This window comes from Rana temporaria, chromosome 1 (genome assembly GCF_905171775.1).
Source record: "Rana temporaria chromosome 1, aRanTem1.1, whole genome shotgun sequence".
NCBI classification, from domain to species: Eukaryota; Metazoa; Chordata; class Amphibia; order Anura; family Ranidae; genus Rana; species Rana temporaria.
Genome location: NC_053489.1, coordinates 606,869,212 through 606,884,343, shown reverse-complemented (window position 1 = coordinate 606,884,343; position 15,132 = coordinate 606,869,212). Strand labels below are relative to the sequence as shown.

Genomic DNA, 15,132 nt, shown 5'->3' with positions numbered 1-15,132 from the left:
TTTTTTTAATTACTTTCTTTAGTCTTTTCTATGTAATGTTTCCTTTTCTTTTTTTATAAGAAGCAATTCTGAAAGGAGCATTTTTCCCACAAAAATAATCTGTTAGATCTAGGCCCCGTACACACGGCCGAGGAACTCGACGTGCCAAACACATCGAGTTTCCTCGGCGTGTTCAGTACTGGAGCCGCCAAGGAGCTCGGCGGGCCGAGTTCTCCCATAGAAACAACGAGGAAATAGAGAACATGTTCTCTATTTCCTCGCCGAGGTCCTCGTCGGCTTCCCTCGGCCGAAAGTGTACACACGGCCGGGTTTCTCGGCAGAATTCAGCTCTGAACCGAGTTTTCTGGCTGAATTCTGCCGAGAAACTCGGTCGTGTGTACGGGGCCTTACAGATAATTAATTAACGATCAACCAAAGGCTTCTATATGACAGTCTCTAAACAAGCACCAAATCCAGTTACTAGTTGCACAAGCCTCAAAGTAAACAAAAAACTTCCTTTACCTTCCATGACTGAGCAAATTTTACATCATGTGTGTCTCACAAGCTACCCCCCCCCCCCGCCCTCCAGACACTGCAGCTCTCAGTAGGAAGCATTCAACAACAGAGGTAGTGCTGTCAATCCAGAAAGCAGTAGGTAGGACTAGGTGTTGTCAGGTGCAGACAGACAAGCTACAGAGAATGAGATTTCCCCCCACCCCAAAAGCTCTAGTTATTGCCTACTAGAGATACAACTTAAAGAAGAGCTTCAGGCTCCCCCCCCCCAAAAAAAAGGAAAAGTCAGCAGCTACAAATACTGTAACTGCTGATTTTTAATCAAAAGACAGTCACCGTCCATGGATCCAGTGATGTCCTCACCCAAGCCGATTCTTCAATCAGCTTCAGAGGCAAGCCCCGGAATCTCTAGTAAGAGAAACAGTGAGGCCTCGTACACACGACCGAGATTTCTCGCAAAAACCAGCAAGAACCTTGCTGGGAGATATTTTTGGCCGAGGAAACCGGTCGTGTGTATCATTTTCCGTCGAGAAACTCGGCGAGCCAAAAAGAGAGACAAGTTCTCTATTTTCTCGATGGGAGTCCAAATTGGCTCGTCGAGTTCCTCGACGGGCTGGTTTTCGGCGTAGAAAACTCGAACGTCTGTATGCTAAGAAACCCGACGAGTTAAAACTATGTGTTTCGCCTGTCGAGTTCCTCGATCGTGTGTACGAGGCGTATGACTTTTGGCTTCACAGCCAGTTTCCTACTGTGCATGCATGAGCCTTGTCTGCTTTGTGAATGGTGTGAACCAAGGATATTGTGTGAGCTGCTCACAGCCACTGCTGTGAGTGCTGGCCAGGAAGGGGGCTTGTCTATGCTCCAGGCAATGGTAGAGAGAGAGACTAGGTGTCCCAGTCCCAGGGTAATGTCAAGACCTGCTGTATGATAGTGAATGGGGGCTTGGCCTGACAGGGGTCCAGGCTGAGACTGCCATTTACTATCATGCAGCAGGTCTTGACTTGATGTGCGGCTCCCAGGACACCTCTAATCATTCTCTGCCTTGTGAATGGTCCCATAATCTTTTGGTACCTGTAATGTGTCCCAGAAGACTGCGGGGGAAGGAGGAGGGTGATCTAAGGCCGGAAGTAGGATCGGGTATCTGTCGAAAACCAGGTACCCCGCCCCCCCCCCCAAAAAAAGTGCCAAATGGGGCAGTGGAAGGGGGGAGGATTCAAAAAAGCAGTACTTCCCCTTTTGGGTGAAGTTTCGCTTTAATGGCCTGGATCTCACCTGAGAACTGAAACAGGATAAAGTTTGGCCGTTATAGTCATCTTATCTTACACACGGACATTTTTCGGCATGAAAAAAAAACGAAGTTTTTCAGCATGTCCAAAAAACTATGTTTTTTCCAACTTCATCATTAAAACGATGTTGCCCACACACCATTGTTTATACAAAGCGTGGTGACGTACAACACGTACGACGGAACTCTGAAGGGGAAGTTCTATTCGCCTTTGGGCTGCTTTTAGCTGATTCCTTGTTAGTAAAAGACGATTCACGTTTTTTTGTCTGTTACAGCGTAATGAATGTGCTTACTCCCATCTCATAACTCGCTTCTGGGCATGCACAGGTTTAAAACGTTGTTTTAGCCCACACACGATTTTTTACAACCCGAAAAACGACATTTTAAAAAACAACGTTAAAAAAAGAAGCCGAAAAACGATGTGAAGCCCACACGCGATGATTATAAATGACGTTTTTAAAAAAGTTTTTTTTTCATGCCGAAAAACGACTGTGTGTACGCGGCATTATAGTCAGTGTCTATCTATGGCATCTTATAGACATGGAATTGGTCTATGAATCTGTTCTTTTCACAAAATAACAATAGAAAGATATACATGGTGGATGTCATTTAGCCTGGATCAGCCTGAAAAGAATATCTATTTGTAGCCTATAATTATCAAATCAAAAGTGAAAAAGCTGCACTATTGCTGAATATTTTTTTCTCTTCTTCAAAAACTTTATTCCACAAGGACAGTACATTTCAAACAACACTGTCCAACACACCCTGATGCTTTTCCTTGCCAACGCATTTCACCCCTCTGTAGTAGTAGGCCAAGCTAAGTACAATAAGCATACATTGTTAATGGAGGAGTAGGTTGAGAGGGTGCAGCATCAATCCATAAATGTTCAACTTGTGCTTATTTTTCGTTTATTATTTTTTCTTGTCAGGCCACTTTTAGAAATTCGTAAGTGATTTAACAAATTAACTCTAGGAGAAAAGGGATGTGAATACTGTTACTCATCTGTGCCTAGGGCTGCATTATGTCTACAACTGGCAACCACCTTGTAGTCTCATAGAGGTGATTTCGTGTAGGTTTTGAGTGTGTATATGTGCTTTGTATCAGTTTTACCAGAGTAAAGTGATATTGACATTATCTTATCATCTTCTGACATCATCTTATCCTAATGCTTCCTGTCTGACATCCTTCCCTTATCTGTAGTGCGTTTCACTGTGGAATGGTTAGTCTGATACACTAAAAGGGCAAAGATGGCACTCCAAAGTGATTGAAACTACCAAAGGCTGGCATTAGCTATTAGTTCTAAAATACAATTCCAATAAAACGTGTATTTTTTAAGCTTTGAAAACCACTCTCAGCACAAGTAATTACAGTGATAAAGCCATATAAAAGAAACTGGATTTGTTTATTGTTCTTCATTAGTATATTAAAGCTTTAAAGTGAAGTTTTTTTGTTTTATCTGCTAAACTCTTACTGAACTGTATGCGGCGTTAGAGATAGAGATGTTGTAATATAACAGAGAACTATTTTATTTTTCAGTGACCTGAGCAATAACAAGATCAGCACTTTGTCCAATCATAGCTTCAGCAATATGACACAGCTTCTCACCTTGTAAGTATTGTGAATGTACTATTTCTATAGCAGTGAGTGCAGCCTGTTGACTGCCTACCTGTTTACTTACTGTATTTGCCGGCGTATAAGATGACTGGGCGTATAAGACGATCCCCTAATTTTCCATCTAAAATGTTGGTTTTTGGGATATACTCACCGTATAAGACGACACCCTTCCTACTAGTCATGCCTCGCCTCACCTCACTGTGCATTACATGCCCTCACTGTGCCATTACATGCCTCACTGTGCCATTAAATGCCAGACTGTGCCACCATTACATGCCTCACTGTGCCACCATTACATGCCTCACTGTGCCACCATTACATGCCTCACTGTGCCACCATTACATGCCTCACTGTGCCACCATTACATGCCTCACTGTGCCACCATTACATGCCTCGCTGTGCCACCATTACATGCCCTCACTGTGCCACCATTACATGCCTCACTGTGCCACCATTACATGCCTCACTGTGCCATTACATGCCTCACTGTGTCACTGCATACCTCACTGTGCCATTGCATGTCTCGATGATCCCTTACCTTATCCCTGACATGCAGAATCTGTCAGACCGTGGCCGTCCATTTTTCAAAAGCCGCGCCTCTCCTCGTGCTGTTCCATAATAGGCGGAACACTCAGCTTTCCAGGAGACACTGTGTTCAGTGTTCCACCTATCACAGATGCCCTCCGAGACCGAGGACGAGAGGGTATCCGTGATGGGCGGAACACTGAACAGAGGCTCTGCTGGGAAGCTGAGTGTTCCGCCTATCACAGAACAGCAGAAGGAGGAGGCACGGATTTTGAAAAATGGTATGGCCGCGGTCTGACAGAGTGTCTGCATGTTAGGTTACCGGCGTATAAGACAACCCCCGACTTTTAAGAAGAATTCATGGGTCATCTTATACGCCGGAAAATACGGTAGGTGTGCAGCCTCTATGTTAGATTTTAGGATGATAGTGCTATTTACTAAATTTACTTTTTTTAGTTAAAACACCATATGTGTTATAAGATGAGTTTCTCCTCTTATATTTTTGTAGTTTGAGCCTTACAACTATGCATCAGAGAAGACCATTTAAGTATGTTCACGGAAGTGAATAATTATACATTATTGCCTGACATCTCTATGTAGCCCTGTCCTTTAACTGTCAAATGGAACAGTTTGAGGATGACACGGAGAATGGCCTGGAATTAATTCTGTTTGTAACCAAGACTTTTTTCGTGATAGAGTAGGAAAATTTTAGAAAACTCTGTAAATTTCCTATTGGGTCCAGTGAAAGGCATTAAGAAAGTGACTTCAAAACTCTTAAATGGACAGATAGCAAAAAAAAAAACATTTTTAGTACAGTGGGCAATAGTTAGACTCTCAATCAGGTTTTTATTGCTGTCTTTGTCTTCTTGGTCCTGGTAGCACTAGAGTGTCACTGAGACTTTTAAGCCTAGTACACACGATCAGAAAATCGTACGAAAAATATCACTTTCAAAAGCAATCGTACGATAATCTGATAGTACATAGCTTTCAAGAGCAGATCATAACAGTTTCATCTGAAATTTTTCGAAGGAACAAACACAAAAAAAATTCTCGTACAATACCAGATCATATGATTTGTGTTTAATCTGTACAATTCTCGTCCAAAAATAGAATTCAAATACAATACAACATATTACATCACATCTGAAGGTGTATTCTGTCGTACGAGAATTTTCATAGGTTGAGTGACCTCTTCATTTTTCATATGGAGTCAAAACAATTAAAATAATAATTTATCTGATATTCTCATCATTTGTATGAGGCTTTAGGGCAACAATGTTTTTTAAACCCACAGACAAAAATAACCTGATAGAGGTTCTAACCTTTCTCCACTCTGTACTTCAAAAAAAAAAAAAGATTTGACTGGAGTTAGGCTTTACAGGGTTGGACTCTCCGAAACAAAGGTGATTTATGCTGTTCAATAAAATCACCCACTAGCTTGGTATATTACCAAGAGAGACAACAGATCTCCTGAGTGAGAACTCAGCTCTGCCATGTCCACTCTTCACCAGGAGCAGAAGACCCAGTGTTGCCTTATATTCCTTACAACGTATAAGGACCCGTACACACGACCGAACATGTCCGCTGAAACTGGTCAGCGGACCAGTTTCTGCGGACATGTCCGACTGTGTGTACAGCCTAGCGGACAGGTTTCCAGCGGACAAAAGTTTCTTAGCAAGCTAAGAAACTTGTCCACTGAAAACATGTCCGATGGTTAGTACGACTCATCGGACATGTACGCTGGTTATGACGTATAACCAGCGGCTCAAAATCCCGCACATGCGTCGAATTGATTTGACGCATTCGTGGAAGCATTGCACTTCCGTGTTTGAGAACTTTGTGTCTTCTACGTCACTGCATTCTCTGTCCGCTGGGATTCTGGTCTAATGGTGTGTACACACATCAGACCAAAAGCTCCCAGCAGACATGTCCGATGAAAACGGTCCGCGGACTGTTTTCATCGGACATGTCTCCTCCTGTGTACGGGGCCTAATAGTCAAAGTGAAACCCCCTTGTAATGGCCATACCAGGGCTTAGGGCCTCAAGTACAGAGATCTCACTAGAGTTCCTAACAGATAGAAAAAGTTGATGAGGGACAAAACTATTAATCATTTCAGTCTTTAATCCCAAAAGTTTGTGGTGCATGCACTACAAATATACCCTCTCATTTTTAGACAATTGCCCATCAGCATTTAATTATAATACTCCCAGCAATTGCAGATACGCTATATAAAATATATAAAGATAGAAACATGAAATGTTGCCTAATATTATACTTATATTCATGACTGATTTATGTTTTACAGGATTCTAAGTTACAATCGACTAAGATGCATTCCTCTACGGGCTTTCAGTGGACTTAATTCCCTAAGACTCCTGTAAGTAACAGCCTGGCCTATCTATTCAGATTAGGAAAATAGTAGTGGAACTGCCAAAAGCAATGGAAATTAGCCTTGAAACATGTACAAAATGTAACTGATATAATTTTTATAGGGTGTGTAGCATATATCTGTGCCATTTTGTTTTTTCATGACAGACTATTAGAATTTTTTATTACATTGGCTAGTGGATGCAGGAAAAAAGTAAACATCTGCCCAGCCATTAGGGCAACATCACTATAATTCTTTTGGCCTAAATACCAGAAAAAGGTCTGGTGCTTAATAGAATTGTATTTTACTGCACCATATTTAATGGCAATCAAATAAAGTTTAGAGTGTCATTACATTCCAGTAATAAGTTTGTTTTCTAAATACAAATGAACAAACTGTTTCATATCTCTTTGTAATCTTTTTTTTTTTCACAAGAAATATCTCTTTGTATTCTTACAGAATAGATTAAGGCTGACCAGTGCTCAGGTGCTTGGATCAGGACTCACACACTCTTTAATACACAGCCCTTTCGAGCAATGCCAATATAACAATGCTTGGCTTGCACATCTCCTTCCTACAGTTTTCATGAGCAGATCCAGTGTCTTTACAGAAGTCTATACGATGCTGATACTGAAGATATTTTTATATTTATTGTTAGAATAATTATGCCTTTCTTTTGTGCCACAGATCCCTCCATGGAAATGATGTATCCTCTGTACCACAAGGAGCATTCAACGACCTCTCCTCTCTGTCACACTTGTAAGTTTATCCATTTAAGTCGAACTTGGAATGTGGGCAAAACAGCCCAAACAACCTGCACATTAAGTTACTGTGTAGTGTCTACATTAAATGTGCTCAAAATCCAGCTGTTTTGTAGAATTACACACATTATTTTTTTTAATTAATATTTGGGTAAGCTGCCTCTTCTGCTATATTGATTGGCCCATTGCACCAAGCAGGTGTCAGGCTTTCTTATTACTGATTTGAAAACAAAACTCCTCCTTGGCCCGCCATAATTCTGCCAACAGTCAAAATGGTGTTAAACCCAAAGCTTATGGCCCATGATTAAGCAAAAATAGCAGTGGTAAGGATTCAGATGGGGTTTCTATTGAATTATTATGTTTAAATCATGTATAGCAGAGCATTTTTGCAAGCTTTTAGTAATATATATTCTGTATAAATGTATGAACAGTATGTGTACTATGCTTATACAGTAATACACTTACTACAAACGACATTAAATGTGGGCAATTTGAGCTACCTTGCATTGCCTTATCAATGTTAATTCATATGGAATAGTGTTTTTCTTTTTCTTTCAGCTCACGTTAAAGGATTTTATATTTTATAATAAAAATGGCATTATTTGCTTCTACAGCTTTATAGAGATTAGGGCTGACAGTAAAAATACCTGCTCATACTTTCCACACTATGCAGAGAAACTTAACCCAGAGTATTACCCAGTTCTCTCCGCAACTCTTACTCTATGTTGACAAGAATGTCTCATCTCTATCCTGTTACAGGGCCATCGGGGCAAACCCTCTGCACTGCGACTGTAACTTGCAATGGTTGTCAGAATGGGTGAAGTCTGAATACAAGGAACCTGGTATTGCTAGGTGTGCTGGACCTGGGGACCTGGCAGAAAAACTTCTTCTTACTACTCCATCCAAAAAGTTCACGTGTCATGGTAATTTCACAATCTCTTCTTCTATTACCTGTGCTGTTTCATTGAGTTTGTCCTACATATTGCACAATTATTTTAAGCAAAATAAAGGTTGACAGCGTACACTTTAAGTGGTGTTCCTGGTATAAAGTTTAAAACAAATATTTTAGCCACAGAATGAAATTCTGTGATTCACCAGAATAAAAAATAAGTTAGCTTCCTTTCGGTAAAAAATCACTGTGCTTTTTAATTTTACAGTAAAAACATCTCAAATTCACTGATTAGTTGTCTGATCAGTCTTGTCAACTGTCCAGGATATCCATTTTCTAGCAACTGATTTGGGCTAGGGTATATGTTGGGGTAAGATGTCATTTGTCTTGGCATTTAACTCAGGACTTTTGGCAAGTATTCTAATTAAAAAAATAAAATGTGAAAGGTAGAAATGGGTGACAGCAAATGGCCAACTCAGGGGGGGGGTATGTGCCCCTCTGTTATAAGTTGACAGTATCTTTAATATGAACGTTGTTTTATGCTAAAGTTATCAAAACATCTATATTATATTGTAATTTATTTATTCCCACTTGTCACACAATTCTACACAAAGTATGTGTTCACCATGTCACTTGTTAGTCTATTGAAAGTTTTGTGTGACATTTAATAATTTTTCAATCTTTCACTTTTGGTCTTGTGATAACCATTCCTTAGAAATTCCAGGGCCTTGTGGTTTTCTGGTTCCAGGTAAGGGTTCTTGACCCCACAGCATTAAGACAACCACCTTCCCCTTCTGGATTTTCCTAAGATGTCCTCCCAAATTCAAACACGCATGTCATGTTCCTCCCCGTGTCCCTGTCCTGTATTAAAATTCACTGATGTAAACTATTCCTTTGTTTACCTTGGTACAGTGCTGACACAGAGCTAGATGTTACTGTGGTTTCAGCTTCTATTCTTTACAAACTTTAAAGACATTCTCCATAAAAGGTGTAATTTAAAGTAAAGGCAAACTCTTTTTTAAGTTTTTGACAGAGTAGAGAGACATTACAACACTTGTCAGTTTTTATTGCTGTCTGTGCTCCCGTTAGGGAGATTTACCCTCTCGATTTGTCCTATATACCGTTATCATTGAAAGTGAAAGAATAAGAATATCACAAATTTTGGGTTGTCTTCAGAAAAATAATAGAGGGGCAAATCTTCCAATGGGGACACTAGTGGGGTTCCCTTAAATTGCATTGATTTTTGCTCATTTCCTGTTTTGAGTATGGTACAGGAAGTGAATGCAATTCTCCCAATGGGACGATGATAAAAATTTAAATGACAGGGGTTATAACCCTCCCTTGCTCAATCCAAAATGAAAAAAAAAAAGGTTTTGCCTATAGTTCTACTTCAAGGAGCAAACACTGTTTTTATGCAGGTGAGTCATTTTCAAATGGAAACTGAAAGCGTTGTCTACATGTTATTGAGGATCTGTTCACAAAGTTACAACATTTTCAAATTGCGACAGTTATTTTTACAATAGGATTTTATAGAATAAGCAAACCTAGTGTACAAGGTTGGAACCTAGGTGCATCGTGAAGATAAAATGGGTTCACTTTGTCTACCTAAATGGCATTTTTTTCATGTTTTATCCATACTATATTTAAGGTATGATGTAGCATTATACAGTATAATACTTTAGTATACAGTGTTACACTTTGGTGCTCAAGTCTGCAAGTTTTCCTGCATGGCTGTTCTCTACCTGGATTTAGATTTTTTGTAACTTTATCGTTATTGGTTTCACATTTTTTTAAATTGGATTATAACACCAACACTACATTCTCACTTTTTTAGGACCAGTGGATGTCAACATTCTTGCCAAATGTAACCCATGTTTATCAAATCCCTGCAAAAATGAGGGCACCTGCAACAATGACCCAGTTGACTTCTATCGCTGTACATGTCCCTATGGCTTTAAGGTACCGTATGGCTTTAGATTTACAGAGCATTGTGTTGACATGCTCATATGCACTGTTACATGGATAATGGACTCTTCATTTTGTTTACAGGGTCAAGACTGTGATGTACCTATTCATGCTTGTATCAGCAACCCATGTAAACATGGAGGAACTTGCCACTTGAAGGAAGGAGATAAAGATGGATATTGGTAGGTTTTCTTTCACACTGTATATATGAATATGAGAAGACATGATAAGGCCTTGATAACTTTGGGACCTGTTATGCATTGAATTTCTAGTGTCTAGAACTGACCTTAGCCTAGTGAAAGAAAAGCAGATCATAATAAAATCTCATAATGATAATGGCACATTTTATGTTCTTGTGATGTAGTTCAACTCATTTCCCCTGTTGATGTTGCTGGTAATTGGCAGCAGGGTTGGCTGAAATACTGTTTCCAATAGGACTAACCAAAAAACAGCTGTGAAAGTCTATAATCACAATTGTGATTACTGCATCTTCTCTGTAGTGCCACTCCATAGGAACTTATTCAGGGACAAACATGAGTGGTGACATCAGCATGTCACATAGAGCCATTCACCAGATGCATCTGTAGCACGAAATTCTCAGCCATAAGAACAGAATACGTAGGACATACAGACACCAAAATAGATACCTGGTTTAGCCTTCAAATAAGGCTGTTATCATCAGGCAATATATCATTTTTACAGTTTTTTGATCATTCAGAAACTGTAGATTTCATTTTTACTTTTTATCCCACATTTGGTAATGATTAAGCAGACCCATTGCCAGTTCTACATACCAGCTTCCTCCAAACGGTATGGGTAATATGTTTGATGAGCTGACACTTCTGAACATGTGTTGGATTTTTGTTCCAAAGTATTCATTTCTCATTGCTTCCACATGCAGTTAACAAATGTGACAAGTTGGAAGTTGCAGATGTGAGCTGTTAAACTTCATTCATACACTTGACATGTCTTACTCTGTATGACCTCTCATCCGCCCTGCTTACAGCTACGGTAGTGGAAAATTGTATCATGAGAGGCGATGCTGCCTCTTTTTGATGGGTTCCGCTTCAGGAAAAATGCATCATTCAGACACTACTGTGGCAGTTGGCTTTGTGTTACTAAAAAAGAGATGACTTCCATCATTTGTAATCTCCACCTTCTGTACCTGATTGCTTCAAGGTGTACCTGTTCAGATGGCTTTGAAGGTGAAAACTGTGAGGTGAACATTGATGACTGTGAAGATAATGACTGTGAGAATAATTCCACTTGTGTGGATGGAGTCAACAACTACACCTGCCTCTGTCCACCAGAATACACAGGTGAGTCTCACGAATCTTAATTTAAGTAATGAAGGGCTCATTGTACTGTATTAGATGTTCATATTTAGGCTGCATACACACTACACTCTGTAACTGTTTATTGTATTCTAAGCATGAGATTGACTCAGCAGATAGGTGAATGTTGCTCACCTTGTAAGCTTCAATGAGATAATGTTGCATGGTAGTTGTTTATATACCAGGATATTGTTTTATCACTGAATGCTAGTAGGTGTTGATGGCCGCACACTCTGCCTTTGAGGTTTAAGCCACTAGAGGGAATTTTCATACCCATAATGCATATAGTATGAGCTCCAATCAACTAGCTGCTGTTCAAAGCAATACTTACCATAAGAATAGTTGTGTGTACATAGCCTGGTACGGGTGTTTGACAATTCTGCTGCAAATGTTAATGTATTCAATGTAACTACAGTGTAAACCCAGTATATTCATCCATGGATTGCAGCCAGACTGTGACTCTATGGCATGCTGGGACTTCTAGCTCCACAAAGGAAGGTCCGCATGTTACCTGCCTCTGCTGTAATGCATTCATCAGCAATTGCCGTAATAATTAATGTCCTCATATTGTCTTCTGCTATAAACTGTCCCCTGTCTCTCTTCCATTCTAATTAGTAAATGTGCATTTTCCTGCTACTACTAATCATTGTTCTGCTATTAGTAAAAGCTAAGCTGTCTGTGCATATCATTGCCTTTGTGCTCTTGTCATTGTTGCTGGCTTGACATGCTGTGTTGTTTCCAATAAACACATATGTATCTTGTCTCTTCTGTCTTTGTTGCACAAGCTGCTAATCTGAATGAGGTGGAAAAAGGTCAGTCTTCCTTCATCCTTTTCTCCTACTTCTTGTGGTATGCCACTAATAATTAAGTCACAGTACAATCAGTCCACCTGTTGCCATCGCTCTGCTCTTTGTCTAAAATAATCCAATATGCTACCCTAATCTTTGGGGACGGTTTTGCTTCTTTTAATAAAATAGAAATGTGCAACCATGACATGAGCAAACTATGCCACATAGCATATGAAACAAATCAGAGGTAAGATATGAATAGAAAAAGGGTACCTTATAGATCCCCCCATGTACTCCTCTATAAATCTCATAAAAATCCAAAGTAAGAAGGTAGATCTCATGCCCTGAGAGCACTTTGAGGCCCTGTACACACGTCTGAGGAACTCGACGGGCAAAACTCATCGTTTTGCTCGTCGAGTTCTGTGTGAAGCCGCCGAGGATCTCGGCGAGCCAACTTTCCTCATTGAACAACGAGGAAATAGAGAACATGTTCTCTATTTGGCTCGACGAGGAACTCGTTGGCTTCCTCGGCCGAAAGTGTACACACGCCGGGTTTCTCGGCAGAATTCAGCTCCGATCGAGTTTCTGGCTGAATTCTGCCGAGAAACTCGGTCGTGTGTACGGGGCCTAAGGGTACTTTTTTTTTAGTATCCAACTCAAAAGGTAAAACAAAGGGGTTGATTTACTAAAGGCAAATAGGCTGTGCACTTTTGAAAGTTGAACTCTGCAAGGGCAGTTTCTCCAGAGCTTAGTAAATGACGGAGAGCTCTGCTGACTTCCATCATCCAATCATGTGCAAGGAAAATTGAAAAAACAGCATTTTTGCTGACACGTGATTGGATGATGTAACTCAGCAGAGCTCTCCATTATTTACTAAGCTCTGGAGCAACCGCCCTTGCAGAGTGCAACTGCACTTTCAAAAGTGCACAGTCTATTTGCCTTTAGTAAATCAACCCCATTGTGTATAGTGTAATGCAGTTACTGGTTAGTTCTACCCCTCCCCATTCCCAATGTGGATTTAAAAAGGATGCATTTCCATTATAAATCTACAACCACCCTTAGTGCTAAAATACTAGTTTTATTTGTATGGTTAATTTAAAATGATGGTGCTGTCAGGTTAAGAGTTCAAAACATGTATCTAGAATTATAGGATACGGTTCTTAAAGGATGTGCTGATGCATGTTTCCTAAAACATTGGCATTTGAGCTTTTTGCACCTAGTAGTTGAAAAGAAGTATGTGTTTCTGACATACACAGAACAGCCCCCTCAGGTCTATAAGGGTATATTGATCTGAATACATCAGAACACACCAGCTCCAAGTCTTTTCTTCACTCTGTCATGAATGTTGTCTGCTGTGTTTGACCTGGTCCTGGAGCTACAAGCCCATTGACTGTCATTGCTCTTGTTGATTGGATTCCTGCCAGCTTGGAGAGCAGAATGTCACCTGAAATTACACTAGAGCTGGATGCAGAAACACATAAGTTTACATCTATTTATTCCCTAATATGAATATTATTGGTGTGAGCTATAGGGTGTACAGCACTAAAGAAACATCCAGGTACAGATGAGCCTCATGAAGGTCATCGGATGATAACATAAAAAAAATATCAGCTTTGGATTGATTATAAAGGTGTATATATACAAATAAATTGTTGTTATGCCTTAATGTTCATATTTTCTCTGATACAATGCCATTTAAAATATGATCAAAGAGAAGAAAAGGCACCACTCTCTAACCCAGTGCATTAGTATAAAGATGAATCTGGCCTCAGCCAGTGCTGCTTCAGCCAAGCCCCCTGACATGTTTCCCCCCCTGTTCACCAGGTCTTTGTCACAGAGGTTGTCCAAGCCCCAAAGAGTGGGGAGAAACATGTCAAGGGGGTGTGGCTGGAGCAGCGCTGGCTCAGGCCACATTCATCGACATACTTATGTACTGGAAAAATGTGTAGAGAAAAACCGGGACGGCCGCACTCCGAAAAAATGGTTCCTTTTAATAAAACTGGTCACAACATGAACATATCACAGCAAAAAGTCAGGAGAAAACTGACGCGTTTCACACTATCATACAGTGCTTATTCACAGCTAGATGTGCATAGCATAGTACTGTACTGGGTTGGTGAGCGGCGCCTTTTCTTCCCTTTAATAATGATTTTACACTTCTGAATGGACGCCAACTCCCTTCACTGTACAGGCGGTCTCTGGGTTATAAACAAGATAGGGACTGTAAGCTTGTTCTTAAGTTGAATCTGTTTGGAAGTTGGAACAGATACATTTTGTAAGTGTAGCTCCAGCCAAAAAATCTATTTTTAAGCTTTTTGGATGGCATAGGGAAGGGTTATCACCCCTGTTACATTTGTTTTGCTGTCTGTGCACCTGTTCAGATGATTTCACCTCGCTTTCTGTCCCAATGACAATTGGATTTTGAAAATTTGGGGTTATTAGGGAAACATGAACTGGTGATGAAGCATCAGTGGAGACACCTTTTTCCCATATTAATTCTTACAGGAGAGAATTTCCCTTCCTAGGGGTAGATTTCCTCTCACTTCCTGTTTTCTTCCCCCGTTTGTAAGTAGGAGCCGTTTCTGAGTCACGTGTTTGTAAGTAGGGGACCACCCGTAATTGGCAGGAAGATCTCTGTCTTAGCTTAGAGCAGCACTGCAAGTTTCATTTGAAGTTGGGAGCTTGAAATTTTCCAAAATGTCTTGGTATGCTGACGCCTTCACTGGTAAACAACCCCACACCATAATCCCCCCTCCACCAAAAGATTTGGACCAATGCACAAACCAAGGTCCATAAAGACATGGATGAGCGAGTTTGGGGTGGAGTCTTGACCTCAACCTGATAGAACACTTTTGTAATGAATTAGAACGGAGACTGCGAGCCAGGCCTTCTCGCCTCTAACAGTGCCTGAACTCACAAATGTGCTTCTGTAAGAATGGTCAAACATTCCCATAGACACACCCCTAAACCTTTTTGACAGCCTTCCCTGATCAGTTGAAGCTGTTATAGCTGCAAAGGGTGGGCGAACTCAGTATTGAACCCCACCGACCAAGACTGGGATGCCATGTGCGTGTAAAGGCAGGCGTTCCAATACTTTTGGTAATATAGT

General features: G+C 40.5%; 1 protein-coding gene across 1 annotated transcript in view; it reads left to right on the top strand.

Moving 5' to 3' along the window:
• Nucleotides 1-15,132, top strand: part of SLIT2 (slit guidance ligand 2) — a 397,141-nt gene that overhangs the window by 350,437 nt on the left and 31,572 nt on the right. Inside the window, 7 exon segments of the mRNA XM_040335198.1 lie at nucleotides 3,315-3,386; nucleotides 6,224-6,295; nucleotides 6,974-7,045; nucleotides 7,807-7,970; nucleotides 9,771-9,895; nucleotides 9,986-10,083; nucleotides 11,081-11,220. Coding sequence (XP_040191132.1) covers nucleotides 3,315-3,386; nucleotides 6,224-6,295; nucleotides 6,974-7,045; nucleotides 7,807-7,970; nucleotides 9,771-9,895; nucleotides 9,986-10,083; nucleotides 11,081-11,220 — 743 coding nt within the window.